The sequence below is a fragment of the Manduca sexta genome, unplaced genomic scaffold, assembly GCF_014839805.1.
Source record: "Manduca sexta isolate Smith_Timp_Sample1 unplaced genomic scaffold, JHU_Msex_v1.0 HiC_scaffold_2399, whole genome shotgun sequence".
Taxonomy (NCBI): Eukaryota; Metazoa; Arthropoda; class Insecta; order Lepidoptera; family Sphingidae; genus Manduca; species Manduca sexta.
The window spans coordinates 1-23,892 of record NW_023593359.1 but is presented as its reverse complement, the minus strand read 5'-3'; the positions used below and the strand labels follow the sequence as shown (position 1 = coordinate 23,892).

The window sequence follows — 23,892 nt, the reverse complement described above, 5'->3', positions numbered from 1 at the left end:
CTTTTTGTTTGGACATGCTAAGCTCTGGAAGTACCGGTATGATTTTCAAATATCTTTTACTAATATGAGCGTTAAACTTAACTGCTTATAGTCTTAGTTTTAATTAAGGAACAGACTAATGTTTGCACAACTGTAGTCAAAACCTGGTAGATAAACTGCTTAAACTACATTCTAGGTGACCACTAATATTGCTTATTTCCCATGAGTTATCCCTTTGTATGCTTGTAGTAGAAACTTTAAATACATGTTAGGGATATGATCTAAAACTGCAATTCATAACAGTATTGTGTCTCAGGTGCGGTTGGTATACAAAGATGAAGAAGAAGACATTCCCAATTTTGATGACATATTCAGGGATGATGAGGATGAGGTAAACTATTTATTTATTTGGTAAGCACTCTACCAGCTATACCCCTGATGTGTGTCATACAGATTAATGTATATCCAGTCCAATTAATAGCATTTGTTTCACATGCCTAACAACAGTTTTCGTAAAACCACTCCATTGGTAACAACATGGTTGGTAAATTATATGTTATAGACTTTTTATTCATGAAATTATATTTATTTTGTTATGGATATATTTGATTATTGATGTTTGCAAAATCCCTGATAAATTTGTGGAGCCACTGAGTCCCATAAGAAGATGAAGAATGTTATAGACTGAATTTGTCAATAACAACTTAAATGTAGGCTGAGCTGTAAAGAATATAATAATAAAAATGATTTATGTTCCTTCATTAGTGTATTTTGAAGTTTTGAGTAAGCAATAAAAAGATACAGGGCCTTTGGAACATTATATTTTGACTTGTTGGTTTCCATTTTTAAACATAATGTATAAGAAGATTTGAATGTTATTAAAGGCTGTGATTAGTGAGGGGACCAGTTGTTTATGTAACCTGTTTGTTGTATATTTTAGAATGAAGAGGAGGTAGGGGAAGGTCGCGAGGGCCTGGAGGCTCTGGTGGAGCGACGACGCGAGCGCAAGGTGGGAGGAGAAGCGGAACACACTCATGTTCAACTACACACAGTTTTCATACTATGGGAAGCCAGTGGGTATTTATTCAATTATTATGTTATTGCACAGGAATAATATGTGTACCTTCTTAGACAATGCGGGATTTACTGGCAATATTTTCAATATTCTGTAGTAAAGACTTACACAGCTTGGTCTGTAGTTCATGATAATAGAAAAAGTTCATCTCATTCTTATTTTGACTAAAGTTAATTTTGCTTGGTGACAGGTTCACTCACCTTTCACCTGGTTTTACCTCAATAGGTGACTTAATAGTGGGTTGTGAGTGAATGTTGATGGATGTTAAAAGTAACTAAAGTTGAAGTTGATACTAAAGTTATAATAAAAATGATATCCAAATACATCCTCATTGCAACAGCACTTCTACTTTTATACATTAACTCTTTGACATTTATGAAGTTATCCTCCGTTTTCGCCATGACAGCCAAGAGCTGACGCCCAGATTTGAAAGGTTTTGTTAGTTGGGTCACTGTCTGACTACCTTTGAAACCACTTGTCAGAACAATGCAACAGTGGCATTAGTAGTTAGTGTACTACTAATACTAAACAATTGCAATATGTTCTAGAGCGCATGCGTAGCGCTGGACGTGTCGTGGCGGCTGAGCCGCGCAGGCGTGGCGGCGGCGTGGTGCTGCGGCGTGGCGCTGGAGGCGGCGGCCGCGCTGCACCAGCGCTCGCCCCGCGTGCTGCTCGACGCCGCCGCGCTGCACGCCATGCTCGCGGCCAGGCCTGCTGATCCACATGTAAGTGAGAGATATACTAAGTTTGTTATAAATTATAATTGTCTAATACCTGAATACACTTAATTTCTCATTGATGATTTCAATGTTAGATCAGATTCCAAGAGTAAACCAATCAAATTAATCAATCAATCTTATTGTGATTAGTTTAGTAGTCAGACAAAAAAATATAATTGATATTATTTATTGAAATCAGGGGTTAATATGATGAATAGGGTGAGTCAAAGATTAAGTGGAGTTCATAGACATGTTGTATTTTAGGCCTGATCGCAAAACAAATTTAATTTGAGATGTAATGTTTGCAGGGTCCATCAGTGATCCTGGAGAAGGATATGTGCCTGCCGCTGTACCGCGTGTGGTCGCTGGAGAGTGCGCTGCGGCACGCGCCGGACGTAGGCCCGCACCTCCGCCTGCACACCGTTCTGCGGGGCCTCCAGGCTAAGGCAACTGCTTGTTGATATGGGGTAACATATAATTACTGGTTATCTTTATTTGAGTAAACAGGCAGATATCTTATGGAGTTTAAAAATGTTATATTTTTATTATTAATCCTAGATTAACTGTGATTTACAATTATATTTGTTAATAGCTTCTGCCCGCAGCTTCGCCCGCGTTATAAAATTTTTCTGGCTAAAGTTTTCCGTTATAAAAGTCACGCTATATATTTTCACGGAAGCCTATGTTCTTCCCAGGGTCTCAAACTGTCTCCATACCAAATTTTATCCTAATACGTCGGGTAGTTTTTGAGTTTAACACGTTCGGGAAGACCGATCCAGCGGGGACTTTGTTTTATGATATATTTTTGTAGAACTTTTAAGAGGAACAATCCCGTCATACATTATTGTTGCATAACTTTAACCGTTTACGCAGCGCACGCAACAGAAGCTTTCAAAACTAATAAATTGTCCCCGTTTTTGCATCATGTTTCATTACTGCTCCGCTCCTATTGGTCATAGCGTGACGATATATAACCTATAGCACTCCAGGAACAAAGGGCCATCCAACACAAACATATTTTTTCAGTTCGAACCGGTAGTTCCTGAGATTAGCGATTACTGCTCCGCTCCTATTGGTTATAGCGTGTTGATATATATAGCCTATAGCATTCCAGGAACAAAGGGCTATCAACACAAAAAGAATTTTTCAGTTTGGACCGGTAGTTCCTGAGATTAGCCATTACTGCTTCGCTCCTATTGGGTATAGCGTGATGATATATAGCCTATAGTACTCCACGAACATAGGGCTATCCAACGCAAAAAGAATTTTTCAGTTTGGACTGGTAGTTCCTGAGATTAGCCATTACTGCTCCACTCCTATTGGGTATAGCGTGATGATATATAGCCTATAGCACTCCACGAACATAGGGCTATCCAACGCAAAAAGAATTTTTCAGTTTGGACCAGTAGTTCCTGAGATTAGCTCGTTCATACAAATAAACAAACAAACTCTTCAGCTTTATATAATAGTATAGATGAAGAGAAATTGTAGACTATTCTTAGTGACTCACAGTGAAGTAGATTTAACTAATTTACACTTTTAATAATTACTGACGTAGCTCACGTCTAAATATATTTTTAACAAACTTCAAAAAAGGAAGAGGTTTCCAATGCGACTGTATTTTTTTATGTTTGTTAGTTTTGATTATTATGCTAATTGTTGATTCGATAATGTGCGTGTGTACAGAGTGCCGCTGCAGCAGGCGCGGCAGGCGTGGCGCGCGATGGACGCGGAGGTGCGCGGCGGCGCGCGCGAGGCGCTGGCGGCGGCGGGCGCGCGCCTGCAGCTGGCGGGCGCGGCGCCGCGCGTGGCTCCGCTGCTCACGCGCCCGCACGCGCCGCCGCTCGCCGCGCTCGACCTCGTCTTCTGCCTGCTGGCGCTGCTCGAACATGTAATATACATTTCAACTTATACTATTTCTCATATTTCAATCATTACCACTACTGATTATAATCATCTTACATCAATCAATTATTCTAAAGCTATTTTTTGGATCGATTCGAAAATAGACCAATTAGAATGGCAGATCATTCAAATTTTATTTTTATATGCGCATTATTGCTATCAATCCGTAAACAATGATTTCAGCTGTGATTTTTTACTATCTTTTCATATCAAAATCTACAAAAATAGCGTTAACTAAAGAAAAGGGTGTGATACCTAACATCTTCAAATACGTAAAATAGTTACCAAAGGCATAAATCCAAAATTACAAAAATATACTATCAATAAACTTAATACTTGCAACCGCTTATTCTAGGAGACACTCAACCGCGCCGAAGGTTTCCAGCATGCGCTAGCAGCGCTGGAGACCGACAGCGGCGACAACGATAGCCGGCGGCTTGGCTGGACGGCGGCGCGACGCAGCCTTGAGGCGGTGGTGCGGCTCGTCAACAACACGCTCAGTGCAAGGACGCTACACCGTGCTGGACCGTTCAATTATTTTATTGTGCAAGAGGTGTGGTGCATTACTTATTTTAATATTGATTAAAATTTGATAAGACGGGTAAAAAAGGTTGTAAAGGTACAGAACAGTTACTTGGATACTTACCAGATAGTAAGCGCCACAACTGCCAAAACAATAGCAATATTACTGAGATTTTTTAATATGTTACCATGTCATGTATAGATGTAGATGTGTTTATAATTTGCAAGTTTTTATTTGTAGTCTTTACAACTCCCATTAAATTGTATGTTGATACTTCGATGCCTACAATAAACCTATAACCAAATCTCATTAGTAATATTAAGTATAAATTTGTACTAGGGCACCCCAGAGGCTGCTATAGTGTGCGGTCCGCTGTGGCTCGGTGTGGCGGCGCGCTGGGCGGCGGCGGCGCGCGGGCGCGGTGCGCGGGCGCGGCGGGCGCAGCCGCTCGTGGCGAGTGCGGGCCGCAGCGACGGGCAGCGTTGCTGCTGGGCGTGCCGCCGCGATCCCAGCACGAGCCGCGCAAGTCAGTACTCATGGCACTGTTACTTAATGTAGCGTGGGATACGCATGATGTCGCAACTATAGTCTAATGTATTATTAAATATGGAATTCGTATAACAAAATCTTATTATAATGCCAGTTTTTTTTTATATTTGCACCTGATGGTAGTGGGGTCTAACAGAATGTCGACTGCCGAGAGATGATTACCCCTCGACGGTCGACACAATTATGGCTCCCTGTTGGAACTGGATATACTATGCAGGTTGATCCTGGAATGCGACAGTTATGTGGACTACTATGGCATGTTTGAGCATCTTGTGTACGGTAGTCGCTATCTGGTTTATAGCACTAAAAATATCATACCTCACTTTAGTTTTCGTTTTCACACGACACATGCAAATAATATTTCGATCGCCCGTAACGACTTTAATAATGATAATAAAATTTATTCCCCAGTCTGTTCGGAGCGGCATTCGAGCAGGCGGCCACTAAGAGCGGCGTGTCGATCTCTCTCGACTATTTTGACTCGTCGGTCGTGTTTCTCCCCACATCACAACGCGCGCAGTTCCTCGACGCACTGACGGCACTCCTCGCGTGACAGTGTAGTGAATCTAGTTCTAGTTTAAGTTCTGTTATATTAATATGGTTACTAGTACTATTTTCAAAGATATGATTTAAAAAAATAAGTGTCTATTGAATTTGTGCAACCTGGGGTTATGTGCCTTGAAACAATTTTAGCTTATTGACACATCCGCCATATAAGTTACATCTAGTTTTCTATTTAGTTAAAATGTGCTCGTTTTTACTTGAAAAATAAAAAATTAAGAATTCCTATGCAATTTCACGACCCTCTTAGGAATTGTGATATAATTGGATGATATAAAAATTATACAGTGTACTATTCAATTTAGTTATTCGTACTTTTAATAATTTTAATAGTATATTTGATTAATACATTGTGTTGCCCTAGTGTTAAAGGACTATATATTAATTTACCTGTTTGTGTGATGTAACTAGTATTTGTGAGTAAGTCTGCTGGTAAGACTTTTATCAAAAACAAATTCAGAATAAACCAAATCATGGAATTAAAATAATTTTAGCGTGGATGAATTTATAGCATTTAACTTTGACAACACTCCCAGTGGTATTTAGTAAATATGTTATTCATTTTAGGCTACAACTTTATTATGAATCTAACAGCTAGTCAATGAAAATGGGGACAAATAATAAATTGTTGCCAGTCAATTTTAAATTAATTGGTCCAAATTATATTATCTTAAGTTATTATTCATAAGTATGCATATAATATTGTAAGAGATAAGTGACAAGATCGAACCACACAATAAGGATAAGTTCACACAATCTTTAGGAAACATTCAGAAAAGGCCTTATTCATGACTTGTAGTGCTGAAGACATACAAACAGACTGAATTGAATTTTCTTGTGTCATTATAAAGGGTTTAAACAGAAGTGTGCGAGAAAGAAAACATCTTGCCTACCATAAAGATTTCTTTATAAAATTCTGATTGGTCTATATGACATGGCAGTTTTGTAAGCGTAAATGAGTTAAACATGTGTTTGTTATTTTAATGCTGTTTGGTCATTACCATAGACACAGGAAGGAAGGTATTGGCTGTATATTTGATGGTCTCTTTTCCACACACTGAAATTTTTAGTGAGGGATTTCCTGTCTCCAGTCTGTTTTATCTTTTAGTGTTACACTGTTAGTCATAGTTTCAATGTTGCATTTGATTTAGTTTATGAAATATTTCAATAAATGTTAACTTGCTAAAAATAAATAATAAAAATTGGTGTATAATGGTATGATTTGTGTAAATGGATGGATAAAAATAAAAAAATATCTATGATTCCCACCTTATGGTTTTGACACTGATATTGTTATGTAGTTAGATTAGTATTTATTAATAGTTTTGTGTAATAAAAGTAACTTATAATAAAAATAGTTTTATTTGTGATAAAAATTATATTAAAAAATATTAAAACAGAAGACATGATTCTTGAAGAATCAAAATATCATTCAAGTATAAAAAAAATTAAGCATGCCAATGGCCATTTATCTCCCAGTTGTTTTTTCCCACTGAGTTAGATACCACAATTCTATGGGTCTTTTAAAACCAGGACCACTTGTTGCTCAGCCACAAAATAGAAGGTTACCTTTGTCTTACATATTTTAATTAAAAATGAGATCTTTTAAAAAAACCTTACATTGCAATTCTTATATCACACTTATACATGAGACATATTTTTGGTGTACAATATTTTATAAGCATAGAAAGCAATAAAAAGCTAAATATGTTCTCAACTCATCTGCAACATTTGTATTTCAGTTGTGAATAAAATAAATCCTAGAGAAGGCAGTGAAGTAAATAAGGCCCATGTCCATAGAAATATTTTTCATTGCACTTCAATTATTGTACTTTTGACATTCACACATCAATTATGTATCTGACATATTGTCCTCAAGGTATGAAAAGTAACTCGGTGAGTTCATAATTTATCTCGAATGAACTTTGTAATTAAATCCAAAGCCCATCTTGGCTGATCATGCGGTACCATATGTCCTGCATTCCTTACTAAAACATCTGTTAAATTCCCTGCTTTCTTCACATACCCTGCAATATCATCACCTACTCTCCAGATTTTCCTTGGTGCCTCCTTATATTCATCTGCTGCAGAGAAATTCAGATTCCGTAAAAAGTTCTCCGTCAATGGATATGCTACAACAATATCTAGCTGTCCATTGTAAAACATAATTTTATAAAAAGATAATAGTTCTGAAATGTATGGTGCAACTGATTTAAGCATGTCTTTAATTAAATGTATTTGGACTTGTTCTCCATCATTGAACGGTAGCCCTCCCACATGGATGCTGCGCCTTACTTTATCATTTTGAAGTAGATTTGAAAATACAGACATGTCATCTAAATCCCTTGTTTGTAGGAAATTATAATAATAATCAAATCCTGTGAATGCTTTGAAGTATGAGAAATTACTGATCTCCCCATCCATCAGATAGTCCATTAAAACATCAGCTTCTTGCCATTTCTCTTCTTGTATATCTGCAGAAATTTGGTTTTGGTACTTCTTAAAGATTTTTAGCTGATTATCATCAATTAACCCATGTTGGTATAAGTAATCGCCATAATTAAGTTGGTTTACAGGGTCACAATACCCATTGCCAATCGCCACTCCTTTAAGGTTTATACTGTATTTGGCCACTTTGTTTTGTCTGTGGACTTCCATAGCGAGTGCAGGGATGTATTTACCAGCGTAGCTCTCACCAGTTATGTAAAAATCATAATTCCTTAAATCAGGAAACATTGTAAAGAACTGCTGCAAGCTGTCATACAGACCTTTTGCAATGCATTCCTCATCCGTGCAATAACCTTGGTTGTTATTTGTAAAACTAAATCCAGTGCCGACTGGATTGTCAATGAAAATAAGATGATTATTTAGGGCCCAATGGTATTTTCGCTTCGCAAACCCATTCTTTTTAGCAATTAGTGGTCCATTTTCAGTAAAAAGGCCAAACAGAGAGCTCCCTCCAGGTCCGCCTTGTAGCCACAGCACCACTGGTGCATCTTTATTCTTTGAGAAAGGCGGGAAGTACCAAAAATAAAGATTCGAGTTGTACATTTTATCGACAGTGAAAAAGCCGGCATGACTCCGGAAACCTATTTTCTCCGTCAAAGACACTATGGAAAGATTCTGTGCGAGTTCTATTGATCCATTTTGTATATAATTTGACAAGAAAAGAGGATCACCAGCGTCAGAGACTTCTTTTGCTGCAAGTTTTATTCGAGGATACATGTTCGGAAAAAACACTGCGTTTCCCAAACTAAATCCAATTACAAACACTATCGCTATATGCGTAGATAACTTATTTAAATCCATTTTAAAAAACTTGTATAATATTTAATTTTATAGGAAATAGGCTATAATAACAAGCGTATCAATATAAAAACAACAACAAATAGAACTGGGTGTTCTAATTTTGACGTTCCTGAATTCGATGTGATTAGTGATAAGTTATTGTGCTTCTGACATTTCATTTTCACGACTCGCACTGTGCAATTTTGATATGAACGTTCCATTTTAAGAACAAACTTATTAAAACGATAATAAAAATAAAAAAAATAATTAAAGATTATACACTTTTAGTATACATTCTTATAGAAATATGTTACCCAACAGTTCAAAATGAATAATATTCGTAATTTTAACAAGTTATGTAAATCGAGGCGAGCATCGCCCCGTGCAACCAAATCTGCAGAATAAAACAGATATAAGTTGGTAAAACAATACCGGTTATTATTATTCACGCGGCCGATAAAGAGGTTACTGTTATTATTTAAAAGTATTTATAGTCATTCTGCGGGTCACAGCCGGTGCGAGCGGTGACATGAAGCTGCTGTTTTTATTATTTATTGCGCAAGTATTTTCGGTGCAGTGTCTTCTGCACCGATACCCAAAGCTGAATCTTGGTGAACGTGATGGAGGAGACGCCGGGGAGCCTCTGTTCCTCACGCCTTATGTGGAGAGTGGTAACATTACCGAAGGTAGGCGCCTCGCTCGAGTCCCCTTTACGGAGAGTCTCAGGATCAAGAGTTATGCTGGATTTTTCACCGTAAACAAGACCTATGATTCCAATCAGTTCTTTTGGTACTTCCCTGCAATGGTTCCTAACAACAAAGACTCGCCAGTAATCCTGTGGCTTCAGGGAGGACCGGGCGCTTCGTCCCTCTACGGATTGTTCACCGAAAATGGACCTCTAAGGGTGCGGAACAACAAACTTGAAAGGAGGAAGTATAACTGGGCTTTGAGTCATCATTTAATTTTCATTGACAATCCGGTTGGCACAGGGTTCAGTTTTACCAAAGACCCCAAAGGTTATTGTACCAACGAGGCGCAAGTAGGCGAACAATTGTACTCAACTTTGACTCAGTTCTTCCAACTGTTCCCGGAATTGAGATCAAATAAGTTCTTTGTCACTGGAGAATCTTACGGAGGGAAGTATGTACCAGCTCTCGCTTACACCATTCACAAAAAGAATCCATCAGCAAGTGTGAAAATTAACATGAAAGGCATTGCTATTGGAAACGGTTTGAGTGATCCGGAACATCAGCTAGTCTACGGTAAATATTTGTACCAGCTCGGCCTCATAGATTGAATCAAGCTAAAGTCTTCCAGAAGTACGAAAACCAAACTATTGAGTACATCAAACAACAGAAATGGGAGCAGGCATTTGACACTTTTGATTTACTTTTAAATGGAGACAAAATTGAAGGCAAGAGTTTGTTTTCAAACATGACTGGCTTTGATTTCTACTTCAATTTCCTCCACACTAAAGACTACACATCGTTTGAAGACTTTGGGCCGATGCTGCAGAAGAGTTCGTTCAGAAAAGGCATACATGTTGGAGACTTGCCTTCCACAATGGCTCTATAGTTGAAACACACTTAAAACAAGATGTTATGAAGTCTGTGGCTCCATTGGTATCTGAGTTATTGGATCATTATTACATTGTGGTCTACAGTGGTCAGTTGGACATCATTGTTGCCTATCCATTAACCCTGAACTATCTAAGGCACCTCAATTTCACTGGAGCAGAGGAGTACAGATCTGCAAAACGGTACATCTGGAAGGTGGATAATGAAGTGGCAGGGTATGTAAAGCAGGGGGGGAAACTAGTGGAGATTATGGTTAGGAATGCGGGCCACATGGTGCCTGGAGACCAGCCTAAATGGGCACTAGATCTGATCACCAGATTTACACATGAAAAGACATTTTATAATCCTAAACATGTAAGTCATAAGGATAAAGGTGGAAACTAGGTGCCAAAAATCTATGTTAGGTGAACAAGTTCAAAAGCAATTTGGTGCATTAGTTATCATAAATTTAAAACGAAACTTGATGTAGTTACCATGTTTTTTTGGTTTAAAATATTTCTCAGTGGGAAACAATTTTTTCTCTTATAAGTACTGGTTTTATCAATAATTACTCTTTATATATTTACTCAGTTTCTGATATTCATAGTTTATTTTAATTATCTATTGTTGTAAATCATTTAAACACAGTTCAAAGATAAATATGCATTATTGTGAAGTTGTGGTATCACAATATGATCCATTAATTACTTAATGATAAAAAATACCAGAAAGTAGGTATCAATAAGTGTGATTTGAAATAGGGTTAATAAAAACAAATATCTTTTATTCCAGTTTTATATCTTTTTATTGTAGTGTTTTAAAATTGTTTCTCATATAAGTAAATAAGTGTTATTTGTCAGAATGGGTTACCTATAATTTGGTGATGGCTGTGAGAAATACAAATAGATAACATATTTTTAATTTTTATTGTATTTATAGAAAAGTTCAATTTCACATATCAATTTTTTTATTGATAAATTTGTAATAATTATCATATGGACATCTTAATAAGCATGTATATTACATCCTATATTTATAAACTCTCCTATTGTAATAAATTGTTCAAAACGGTTTGTCAGCAGTTTTCAATTATACCTAACTTATAAGGAATCAAAGTTTTAATTAATTCATAAATATTTTTACCTCCAATGAACTGGCATTATTACAGATTGCTAAAAATTGTGTAACTTCCGCGCAGAACAGCTAATGTAACAACACGCGAAATGTTTGTAATAATGAAGTCATTGTAGTTTGTATTAAGAGCTGAATGTGTGTTTTGTTTGAGTTATCGAATTTGAGACAGCATTGTTTTAAAATCAATTTAAGTAAAATTAACCCTCTATATTAGTTATTTAATAGGAGTTCTTATCTAATTACTGTTGTACCTACCCTGTAAGGTTATCACCTATATGAAATACATTCTAGTTTTTGTTGCTTTCAAGGTTTGCGATAATGTAGTCTGACATCTCAATAGCTAACTTGGTTAAAAAAACCACCCATGCCCGAACGCGCATCGTAGGTTCCGTATGGCAAAACTTGTTTTTTACTTAGTTATAAGTAACTTTAGAAATTCACTACATAGTTAAGAAACAATATAGATCCCTTATCATTTTTAATCCGCCACATAAGTAGGTATTTTGGAAATAGAGTTCTCTTAGCACAACTTATGTTGGTATGGAACCTAAAAATACTTTTACTAATTCATTTCGTTTCGGATAAGAATTTTGTGATTTATGTATAGTCTGGTTCACTATTGTATGATAGGGTACCAAATACGGATGTCCCCTTTAGATATTTCGGCAGCACGTAGCGTAACGGATTTTTATTTACCAAGTTCATATTAGATATTACAAGAATTTACATGTAACCATGTAGGAAAATGTAGTCTGTAGAAGGTGGTTAAACCAGCGCATATTTGACTTGTTTTTCCAGTAAAATATTTACATATTTAATAATTATCTAAACAGACCGGACTGTATGCAAATAAGTTTTATGCAAAAATATTTATTGTAGGTAGGTATAATATGTAAATAACAACAGACAACTTTGCGACCCCCAAAATAATTTAAATATTCGATTATGCTTATTGGATTTTGTGTTACATTTATTTTGCCGAGTAATAATTTTTCTCAATGACCACAGCAAATTGGTTTAATACTTCCTGCCCCACTTTTCCCCAAATCCCATTTACGGTCCTACCTGTTTTCTTTTATGGTAAATAAGTAATGGACGAGACGAGTATGCCGCTCGCTTAATGTTAACTGTTACAAGCGCCCATATACAGTAGCAAGACCATACAGAATTTTGTATTACAAAGTAATTCATGACACTCCACTGCACTTACCATACTGAGGAGCAAGATGATAAGTCTCTAAAGTCCAGTAGTTATGTTGGCTCCAATATCCTTCAAACCGGAACACAACAGTGCATGCATGTAGCTGCTTGATGGTAGAAATAGACATTGCGATGGTACCTATCCAGACGGCCTCTCGCATCAGAGAGACCTACCACCTGTAAACTTTGAGAACCACCGGATTATATAAATGCATCCTTTATGGTTATATAAATGAGTAGCCGAAAAAAAATTGTCTGCATTTGCTTAAAATTGACCTCATAATAATTTCTAGTAGGCAATTAAATAAGTATCATTGCTGACAACGTATTACAGCTTTTAATGCGTAGGTATCGGTTCGATTCCCAGCGTAAAGCTTTTGGGTTTGGGTCTTACAGAAAGGGTTGTGGTCAGGCAGGAAGCCGGTCGTAAAAATTAGACAAAGACCTTGATTAACACATAGATTACTTGTTATTTTAGCAACCCCATAATAGGATTTGTATTTTACTAAATGATTTTATTTTGCGTCATTGACTATCGCTAAATATCTTTGAAATATAAAGCTGTTGATCGGGGCCGCAATTATGTAAATAGACGGGAATCAGCGGGATGAAACATAAATAACAAATATATGAACACTTTTTTTTAAACAATATAATAATTATTTAAAGTAGCAAGTTTTAATGATGCATTGTTACGTTCTTGTTCAGGGCCGGCCCGCCCTTATAGGCAAACTAGGCAACTGCCTAGGGCGCTCGTATTTGGGGGGCGGCATAGCAATGCGAGCGGCATCACCACTGAGCACGCGGATCGATCAAAAATGGTTCAATCAATCGTACGTACGCGCGACAGACGTGCGGCGCGACGCGCATCGCAACTCGCGGAGCGCGCCGCCGCCGTCCCGTTCCCCGCCGCACCCCACGCATGCCATCGCCGCCAGGCGCCAGTCGCCGCCGCGCCGCCCGCGCACTCTTAACTATCTCATGTGTTCTCCGTCAACTCTATGCGCTAAGTGAATTCCTCGGACTCTCATTGTGAATAATAATAATTGCAATCACCTACAGGCTACAAGTAAGTAATTCGTGAAGGTATTATTTTATTTAGAATAATAATTAAGTTTTTATTAATATAATTTATGTCTAATGTCCATACAGTAGGCATGCATTTTTCGAGTGTAATGACATCTGAAAGATGTATTCGCTTAGCGAGTATTATGAAATCTTTAGATCCTACATCTTGAGTGGAGAGAGTTTAAATTGAACCTACTTAGATGGGTTACACACGTTATCACACGTACCACTTCCAAAAAGTGCAGTGCTTAAATGAAACGGACGGTGTAGTCGGGGTGGGTTTTTAATTAAATGCGCTTTTGTATCACGGTAAAATTTTTTATTTTTCGCTTAACACAAGTAACATAACTGTAGGTACTTCAAAACTCTCCATTACTCTTACGTCAATCTCTCAGCCAATCACAGATTGGTTATGGCCGGCGCATTTCGGATACGCGCTACGGTGAATAACGCGTAGGCGGGACACCTCGGCCTTTGCGCTCATGGCGCCTAGATGTATCCGGTATAACGGATAATTGTTGAAACTGATATTACACAAATGTCTTTTTTTCTGTTCCAGTCATTTCTTGAGACATGGCAGATGACAAAAAAATGTCTGGAGCACAATTTCGTAAGAGAAAATTAGAGAAACAATTATCGTTAGCAAAGCAAGCAGACTCGTTCAAGAAGTATCTTCGTCCAAATCTTCAAGAACCGCAACCATCAGGCAGCAATACAAATGATGATATGAAAGAAGACATAACCAATCCCACCACAGGAAGCTGTACTACAGAAGGTCCCGCTTTATTTTCAGCAAAAGAAAATACTCCACAACAGCGTGAAATAACCAAACAACCACAACCATGCAAAAGTACAAATGATGATATGGGAGAAGACACTAATAATCCTCCCACAGAAAGTTGTCTCATTTTAAACTTCAGTGACCCTGCAACATGGGATGTCTCTACTGATCATCTGCGGCAAATCCTCGTCAAACACGGGCCAGATCAAGTGAAAAATATCGAGTTCCCATTAGATAACCAGCGAAGAAAGTTTTCTACAGTGTATTATAAGAGAAAACTAGTCAATGGTGAACGTGTGCCTCGTTCATGGCTGCAATATTCAGCTTCAAAGGATTCTGTGTTCTGTTTCTGTTGTAAGCTATTTTCTACAGATGAAAAATCCGCTCTATGCAACAAAGGTGCGAATGACTGGAAGAATATTTCATATATATTATCAAATCACGAGAAAAGTAGTAGCCATTTAGCAAACTACCAACAGTGGAAAGAGTTAGAGCTTCGGTTGAGGACTAATAAAACAATCGATGAGGAAAATTTACGTTTGATAAGGGACGAGGAAAAATACTGGCAACAGGTTCTCGAAAGGTTGATTGCTTTAGTGAGAGTTCTAGGAAGCCAAAACTTACCTTTTCGTGGAACGCATGATGAACTATTTACTCCTGGCAATGGAATTTTTTTGAAAATGGTTGAATATCTAGCTTTATTTGATCCTATAATGAATGAACATCTTAGAAAAGCGAGTAACAAAGATATTCATGTTCATTACCTCGGAAAAAATATCCAAAATGAACTGATCAGTTTTTGGCTAAAGCTGTCCAGGAGAAAATACTGGCGTATATTAACTCAGCTAAATATTATTCAATAATTCTAGATTGTACACCTGACGTTAGTCATGTTGAACAAATGACCATCATCGTTCGAATTGTCAAATTGATTACTGATGAACGTAAATGTGAAATCAAAGAATATTTTTAGGATTTGTCCCTCTTGCAGACACCACCGGTGCTGGCTTAACTGAAAAAATTCTTGATCAGTTAAATGAGATGTCTCTCTCATTAGAAAATTTACGTGGGCAAGGGTATGACAACGGAAGTAACATGAAAGGTAAGCACAGTGGTGTTCAAAAAGGATTTTAGATATAAATCCTCGTGCTTTTTGTACCCTGCAGTTCACACACGCTAAATCTTGTTGTGAATGATGCTGCAAAATGTTGTCTGGCAGCGACATCCTTTTTCAACTTGGTCGAAAAATATATGTATATTTCTCTGCCTCAACCCATCGTTGGGAAGTCCTATTGCGTCATGTGCCTAGTTTGACACTGAAACCATTGAGCGATACAAGATGGGAAAGTAGGATTGATGCATTGCGTCCATTACGTTACCAATTAGCTGATGTGCATGATGCACTTGTGGACATTTATGAAGATCATACTCTGATTGGTGCATCTGGAAATCAAACTCGAATTGAGGCTCAGTCTATTGCTAAAAAATTTGCGGATTTTAAGTTTGTTGCTTCACTTGTCGTGTGGTATAATATTTTGTTCGAAATTAATTTGACTAGCAAAGTTCTTCAATCCCAGGAATCTAACCTCAATACCGTTACAAATGCTCTTCTAAAAACGAAAACATTTCTTGAAAGCTGCAGAAGTGATTTGGGATTAGAAAAATGCTAGGAGAAGCTAAAGAAATAGCAGAAGAAATGAATAGTGTAGCATCATTCGCATCAGAAACGAAGCCAGTGCGCCTAAGAAAAGAGAAAAGACAGTTAAGCTATGACGCGGAAGATGAGCCACTATGTGATGCGAAAGACCAGTTCAAAATAAATTTTTATTTTGCTGTGCTAGATACCGCAGTAAATTCAGTTGATGAGAGATTTAATCAGCTAAAAATATTAGTCATGTGTTTGGATTTCTCTACAACGTTCATGAGATGCAAAATAAAACTTCCAAAGTTGTTCTGGAACACTGCATAAAGTTGGAAGAATCTCTTAGTGATGGAAACTCTAAGGATGTTGATGCAACTGAGTTATGCAGTGAATTACAAGCTATTGCAAGAAGAGTACCAAATAACACTGCGCCACAAGACGTTTTAAATTATATTTGTGCAAATGGGCTTCTAGATAGCGTACCTAATTTAGTAACAGCAATAAGGGTATTGCTCACACTTCCCGTGTCTGTGGCCAGTGGAGAGCGCAGTTTTTCTAAACTTAAACTGATTAAAACATATCTACGGTCCACAATGACTCAAGAAAGGCTTGTGGGGTTATCGACTCTATCTATAGAGCAAGAAATTGCTGAAACAATTGATTTAAAAGAAATGGTTTCTACATTTGCAAGAATGAAGGCAAGAAAAATTCATTTTTCATAAATTAATGTCTACAGCCTAGCAACAGAATCGTGTCATAAGACTATGCTCTAATTATTTGATTAAAAATACACTTATAATCTGCTTTGCTTTAATTACCTGAACCCATGCCAGTACCTAGTAAAAATGTTTTTTGATCTTTGAATATGCTATTTCCGGGTTATTCAAAAGTACAGAATTCGCAGTTTTGTTTCTGCGGAGTTTTGTTTTGTCACTCTTTAATCGGTGTACCTAGTATTTTTTTTGTTGTGTTTTTTATGGGCGTCGTTCCAATGTTTTGCCTAGGGCGCCAAGTTTCGTTGAGCCGGCGCTGTTCTTGTTAAATGATTTATAGCTTCATTTCGCTTTTATATGAATGTCTTGTAATAAAAATTCCGCGTGGAATTTAAAATGTAATATAGAATACAACGGCACGTAAATGAACAAAGCAATTCTTGAGACTTGAGATATCTCATTACAATGTTTTCTTTTAAGTATAAAGTCACTATGCAAGATATTAATAACTGCCAATGAGAGATAATGTAATATCCGTTAAATATAAAAAGTATTTCATATTTAGTGAAAATTTATTTGATATAATTTCTTTTCATTTATAGTAAGTATGTAGTAAAATGAGATAAATAAGAATGCAGGAGAAACCAAATAGATTGGTAATAAATAAATACTTGTTAAGTACCTATAATAACTGTTAATATTTAAAATGTTATTATTGGCAAATAACTTAAATAAGTGGATTAAGTAGTAATTTTATATATGTAATATTTCTATAGTGTTCAACTCAATTTATATTCAATTTATCTGTAGTCATCAAAAATTAAAATTTACATGGCCTTATTGATATTAGACTATAATACCTAAACAATAAACATGGTAAGAACTATGGGCAAGTTTGTTTGGTATTCTAAAGATAATACAACTATATATACCATAGAAATAATCAAATAAAGCTTGTTTGCATTAACAGAAGTCAATAGGAATACTATATTATTTTGAATGATGTATTATGTAGTGTATTATAAAGTTCAATGGACCCTGCTGGATGAAGGCTGCTTCTAACAGGTTGGCCTGGATATCTTTAGGCCTATGGTCAGCAGTGGAAGGTCATAGGCAGAAAAAAGTATGTTAAAGCATTTACCTAATTGAATTGAGATATTATTTGGGAGATTATAATGCTTGGCAAATTATGAAATCAATAACATCAGGATAATTATTGTCTATTTTGTAAATAGATAAAAAATAAAACATATTTGTTATCACAATGCCTTTATTTTAAGACAGTCATTTGTTTTATCCTAGAGTTAGGTTTTGGACATAACTTGCTCGATTTAACTAAACATCAATCCACAAGACAAAACTGGTATTGTTACAAAAGTGAAAAATAACCTATTTGACCATATTGGTGTGTTAGAACTTAAATCTATCGGCCTTCAATGTATGTAGACAATTCAATCTCTTCTGGGAGCTCCGTGATGTTGACATCAAAGCGGTCTTGGACCTCGTTCAGGATTTTGGCGTCATTTTCGTCTGACACCATTGTTATGGCCAGACCTTTAGTACCAAAGCGACCGGCACGGGCGACGCGATGCAGGTAAGTGTCAGAATCCTCAGGCATGTCATAGTTGAAAACGATGTTCACTCGCTCAATGTCCATGCCTCGGCCAAACAAGTTTGTAGCCACCAATATCCTCTCTTCTGGAAGTCCTTGAACTGCTGGTAGCGAGACAGACGTTCGTCCTGAGTCATAGATCTATGTATTCCTATTGCAGGGAAGTTCTGGTCAGTCAATAGTTGTGCTAAAGCTATGCAGCGTTGTACAGACTTAACAAATATTACTACTTGGTTAAACTCTAGCACATCAAGAAGTTCAAACAGCTTCTTGTTTTCTCATTTTCTTTGAGTTTCACATAATGTTGCTGCAAGCCATGCAGCGTCAGCTTGGCCTCGTCGTCAACGTAAACCTCCATGGGATCCTGCATGAACTTTTGCAGGCGGGTCTGATCTCCTTGCTGAGCGTGGCGGAGAACATCATCACCTGCTTGCCGTGTGGTGTGTTCCTAAATATCTCCTGGACGTCACGCCGCATGTCCAGCGATTCCAGCATCTTGTCGCACTCGTCAAGTATGAAGTGCTTTAAATGCTTCAGGTTCAGCTTCTTACTGTTGACTAATGCCAGAATTCTGCCCGGAGTGCCAACCACGATGTGTGGGCACGCCGTCTTGAGGACCTCCTCGTCTTTCTGTATGGGCATTCCGCCGAAAAACACCGACACTTTCACTCCTGACATGTATTTGGAGAATCGCTCGTATTCCTTGCTGATTTGAAAAGCCAGCTCTCTTGTGTGGCACATGACGAGCACGTAGACATGGTTCTCCGAAGGTTCCAGCTGCTGTAGCGTCGCCAACACAAACACCGCCGTCTTACCCATACCAGACTTGGCTTGGCACAGGATGTCCATACCCAATACTGCTTGTGGTATACACTCATGCTGTACTTCTGAAGGGTGCTCAAAACCGCAATCGACAATCGCTCGTAATATTTCTGGTTTTAGTAGGAAATCTCTGAAGCCAGAACTGTGTATTGATACGTAAGAGCCCTTAACCTCTTTCTTTGGCGCCGCTTCTGTCGCCCCATCGGCTGTCTGTTGATCTGCTTGCTCTTCATCTTCGTAGTCGAGGAGATCATCGTTGTCTGCCATTCTGTACAAATATGTGACTATAACGTCTATTTATAACAAATAATAACCAGTTGAGCACGTGAAATGTATTTTGAAAATTTTATTTTACAATAATGGCGGCTTCGTTATATTAGCGTCAATTCTATCTTTTTTACAAGTTGCGTTTACGTTTCGACTCGGAGTATAGATACATTTGCCAGTGTTACCATGTAACATGATACTTTCATTATTTCTTTCTTTCCTGTTATTTGCCACGTAATTGAGAAAGAGACATAAATATTATTAAGTTTTAAATGTGAGCTTTATACATATTTATTTTTAGTAAGAAATATGTATAAAGAGAAGGTATTTATTATTTATTTTAACATTTTCTATTTTGAATACATATTTTTCTGTATTTTTATTTTATAACATGTTTCATTTTTCATTTAGTTTATTTTTTAACATGTTTCATTTTTCAAATAAAAAGTGAGTAAGAAACGTACTTTTTAGGGATAACATCGTAAATAATTCGGCCAATCAGGTAAAGCATGAGCAATAGCAGTAGCATTCATGACATCATCAGGATAGATTTTTTAATTCAAATATCTATTGTTTGATAGTAACGCTTTCTTTGATACGGGCTTAACATCGGTGTTTAGCTATTTACGAAGTAGTTGGATAATAATTCCAGGGTGTCTTGGTAAAATGACTCAACAACTATTTTCATTAGTTGTAATCAAATAGTTGATGTTTTTTTTTATATTTTCATGGTTTCGTGGCAGAGTGAGTCGCAGACCGAGAAATGTGAGGTCGTGGATTCGTTTCCGCGCCTATCATTTGTACGTTGTGTAGGGAGTATGTTGGGTTGGGGCGTTGAATAAAAGCCCAGTTGCTCTGTTTTGGGTATGCTATAATGATCCTATGAATTGGTGGGAATACGGGTTCTAATATATTTATTTCACTTATATCGTCGTTAACTTATAATTTCGTATCTATCTTTTTTACTTATAAAATTGTGTAAGTTTTGGATGTTTGTTAAGTAAATCCAGGATCATTTAAAGACCTTAGGGAGGGGAGGGTATTGTTCACTCGGATAGACCTTGGTCTATACTATCTAGGACTTCTTCTAGATTGACATAATTGGCTTATTTTTATTGCGTGTAATTTGCTTCTGTGGCGAATTTTGAAATGTTTGATCTGATTTTTTAAACAGATGGCGCTGACGTCTTATTGACGGTCCTTGGGATCGCTTGATTTAGGACTTTTGTAGGAGGAAAGGCTTTACACGCGAGCAAAGCCACGAGCAACACCTAGTCATGCATAATATATGTTATCCCTATACTTACCTTGGAGATGTGAATCTTACAAATGCATTCCTGGGTACCTAGGTTTCAAATGGCAAATAAAAAAATACAGGAAAAATAATACGGAAACACGGTTTACGCATAGTTTTATTACTAATTTGTGACATCAAACTTTATAAAAATAAGTGCAAGAAATCACAACTTATTTAACTACACTTTTTTTTTTTACAAAATAATGGCCGAAAGTTACACTGCTCCAATAGTTACAAATTAGTACAAATGCTAATTCTACTAAAACACTACGCTAATATTAATTTAGGTAAAAAAAAATTGTACAAGAATAAGTACTAGTCAATAAATTAATTTAAATGTTTTTCTAAAATATTTTTTCGTCGAAGAAAATGCACATAAAAACTGCATGAAGTACATTTTTTTAATGTTACTAACTTCAAAATTTTATATTTTTATTCTTTACTACAAAATTGCCGCAATAATTAAAATACATAATATCATTAAGTTAATAAAATACTGGAAAAGTGTTTTATAAAAAAAAAACAATATTTTAATTTCGACAGTAGAAAAAAAAACAACAAAAAATTTAACTTTGTATTTTGCTAATTCATTAATTATTATCAACATTATGACGTATCCCAAATTGATATACGAGAAAAGATAAATGCAGGTAGTTATTGCATTAGGTATAAACAAAATTGCAACATACCGATGCTATAATAAATATTCTAGAAAAGTTTACGTAAAACTTCGGTATAAAAAATCTTGCAGTTAGCTACCGTTAACGACTACGTTGGCGGGTAAATTTCCCAAGGGTGACGCAATGCTGTATTAGTTTTTTCTAGCTTTAAATTTTACCTGCACAACACGCTACCCTTTTTGCATTGAAAATGTAGACGTGGAGTTTTAGAATAATTATCGTCAATTTCTATTAAAAATTGCAAATAAAAATTACTCATATTTTATGGTAATTAAAAATGGCGGGATAAAATTTAAAATGGCGGAATATAATTAAAAATGGTGGTAAAATACAAAATTAACACATCTGCATTAAACGTCTTTATTGTATCGAATTTATAATCTGAGAAGTTTAGTATATGAAACACCTATATAATAACAGAAAAGTTTGGCGAATCGATAGTTTGTCGGTTCATTGAACGTGTAACAGCTGATGTTTCACAGGGCATGCACAATTAGATACAGTGTGTATTTATTTATTCATCGTTATTTACTTTTTTGTATATTATTTTGCTGTAATTCATGTCAAATATGAGTTAATATTAATATTCAGAGGAAATACTTTCTACGTTTCTGGCTGCTCATGATGGCATAAAATAACATGTGTGACCTGTAGCTATGTCCTACAAGATATGCAGAGGCTAGTAACGTTGTCGCAATTAGCCTGACGGAAATAAACTGGGACAGCGGGAATACCCATGAAAGTCAAACTAATACCACGCCATAAGGATTACTTACGGACAATTAACGATTTTTAATTGAATAGCTTTTTCTTAGCATTTTTTTTTGGCCTATAAGAAATGGAACCAAAAATATCACGGTTCATAGCCTACACATGCTGAATTAACTACCGTTAGATCAAAATTGTATTTGATGTTGGTGAGAGCGAATATAAAATAGACGGTATATTGATTTTTGCGGTTAAAAACGGATATATAAAACCGAAGCGAGAAGGTAGATGAGAGAAAACAAGAAACTTGAACTCTATATCTATTCTACGAAAGACTACTGACTGTTCTAACACCTATCACTATAAGGTTTCAACGGTTTGAAATCCGCATTACCGCTGAGATACGCATCAACAAAATTCTGAACTGAGTCGGTGGTGATCTCGTCACCATACTTCATGGTGACCATCTTCTGTTTGGGGAAATCGATGGCTGTTAGCAAGGGAACAGCATCGTCTAAACAAATATGCTCTCTTAACATATCCGCGCTGTCTGTTCCGTCAATGCCGATGTAAAACATCACGTGTTTGAATGTTTTCTTCTTCATCCTGCTGTTCTTGGTGGTGGGGTAGTCGAAGTCCATGGTCTCGTCGTCCGAGGAGTTCTGGTAGGGGCAGAAGCCGGGGTACTGGATGCTGCATTCCTCGTAGTATGATTCGGCTGATGGTGTCAGTACTGATTCAGCGAATTCTATTTCTGAATCTTCGTCGTCTGGAATTTTAGAAGTTTAGGTTAATAATGAAGAGTAAGTTTCAGGTTATTCTTTTAAACAAAACAAGTGCGAACACATCACAAGTGTCCTCTATTACGGATATGATTTAGGCCTTAGTCTTGTGGTCAGCAAGCTGTCCTAATGCTAGCTCACAGACTTTACATGTTAACCATAAGAATTCTTACTGAGAATTCTCAGATATGTATGTTTCTTAGTTGCCATTCCTACCAGTCCCTTCCGCTTCCCTTTCGAAATTTATAAAATTTAATTATCATTAGAACGAGTTGCAGACTACATTTACACCTAATTTATGTTGTGTCGGGTCACCTTGCGAAAAATCTCACTCTTCGTCACTGACCTACAATTAAAACTATGATTGATGACCCATCATTATCACAATTACTCTCGATTTAAACTTTTAAAGCCAGATTTTAAGCTGTTTGATAGTACAAAATGAAGTGAAATGAAATGATTTATTTGAATCTGTAATATGTTATAAATTTTTAGATTTCGTCAATATTAACTCTACCACCAGTTCGGAAAGCAGTTCTCACCAGAGAAGAACGGGCAATAAACTCTGGTGTTGCTCTTTTCAAAATCAGTTTAAGGTAAAGACAATTATATGACAAAGAGAAGAGAGAAAAAAATACAATTGGTTTTTTATTGTTGTTTTGAGCAGTTCATTTACAAGTTCAGATCGCAAAGATCACCCTACCAATAAACAGCACGATGTCGCGCCATCTTCAACAGAGCCTGCTCTGTGAGCACCGACACCGCGCGCTGTCCCCACGGGAAATTCTGTAATACAGACAAATACTACATTTTGGCACTATCTAAATGTAGATAAGTTAGGTGATTCTTCGTAGTTTAACTATTTCAATCTATTTGAACAGATTTTAAGTGCAAGCCTTTGGTGTGCAATAAGTCCGGTTAAGTATGGGGACCTCGCTTGTTTTTGGATTTGGATGTTTGGTTGTGTACTATGTGGGTGAAGGTTTTATAGCGAATGTAATTATGAGACAAGATCAAATGCCTCCCACATC

General features: G+C 36.7%; 4 protein-coding genes and 2 pseudogenes across 4 annotated transcripts; 3 read left to right on the top strand and 3 right to left on the bottom strand.

Moving 5' to 3' along the window:
* The first annotated feature begins 259 nt into the window (after nucleotides 1-259).
* Nucleotides 260-6,666, top strand: LOC119192149 (annotated as a pseudogene).
* LOC119192148 (venom serine carboxypeptidase-like) lies at nucleotides 6,658-8,946 on the bottom strand. Its single transcript, XM_037445986.1, has one exon. The coding sequence runs from the start codon at nucleotides 8,618-8,620 to the stop codon at nucleotides 7,214-7,216; it is 1,407 nt and encodes a 468-aa protein (XP_037301883.1). The 5' UTR covers nucleotides 8,621-8,946; the 3' UTR covers nucleotides 6,658-7,213.
* Nucleotides 8,947-9,008: 62 nt separating this feature from the next.
* Nucleotides 9,009-10,686, top strand: LOC119192147 (venom serine carboxypeptidase-like). The gene is given in 3 exon segments (XM_037445985.1): nucleotides 9,009-9,891; nucleotides 9,894-10,151; nucleotides 10,154-10,686. Coding segments are annotated over 3 exon segments (1,428 nt in total). The 5' UTR covers nucleotides 9,009-9,128; the 3' UTR covers nucleotides 10,561-10,686.
* A 2,507-nt stretch (nucleotides 10,687-13,193) lies between these two features.
* On the top strand, nucleotides 13,194-17,016 carry LOC115454493 (zinc finger MYM-type protein 1). The gene is given in 7 exon segments (XM_037445987.1): nucleotides 13,194-13,558; nucleotides 14,117-15,133; nucleotides 15,136-15,306; nucleotides 15,309-15,440; nucleotides 15,725-15,994; nucleotides 15,997-16,215; nucleotides 16,218-17,016. Coding segments are annotated over 6 exon segments (2,280 nt in total). The 5' UTR covers nucleotides 13,194-13,558; nucleotides 14,117-14,130; the 3' UTR covers nucleotides 16,703-17,016.
* Nucleotides 17,017-17,945: 929 nt separating this feature from the next.
* Nucleotides 17,946-19,547, bottom strand: LOC119192150 (annotated as a pseudogene).
* Nucleotides 19,548-22,169: 2,622 nt separating this feature from the next.
* LOC119192146 lies at nucleotides 22,170-23,590 on the bottom strand (the record flags this gene model as incomplete). Its single annotated transcript, XM_037445984.1, has 2 exons — nucleotides 22,170-22,848; nucleotides 23,565-23,590. Coding segments are annotated over 2 exons (448 nt in total), but the record flags the coding sequence as incomplete, so codon positions are not given.
* Nucleotides 23,591-23,892: the final 302 nt, after the last annotated feature.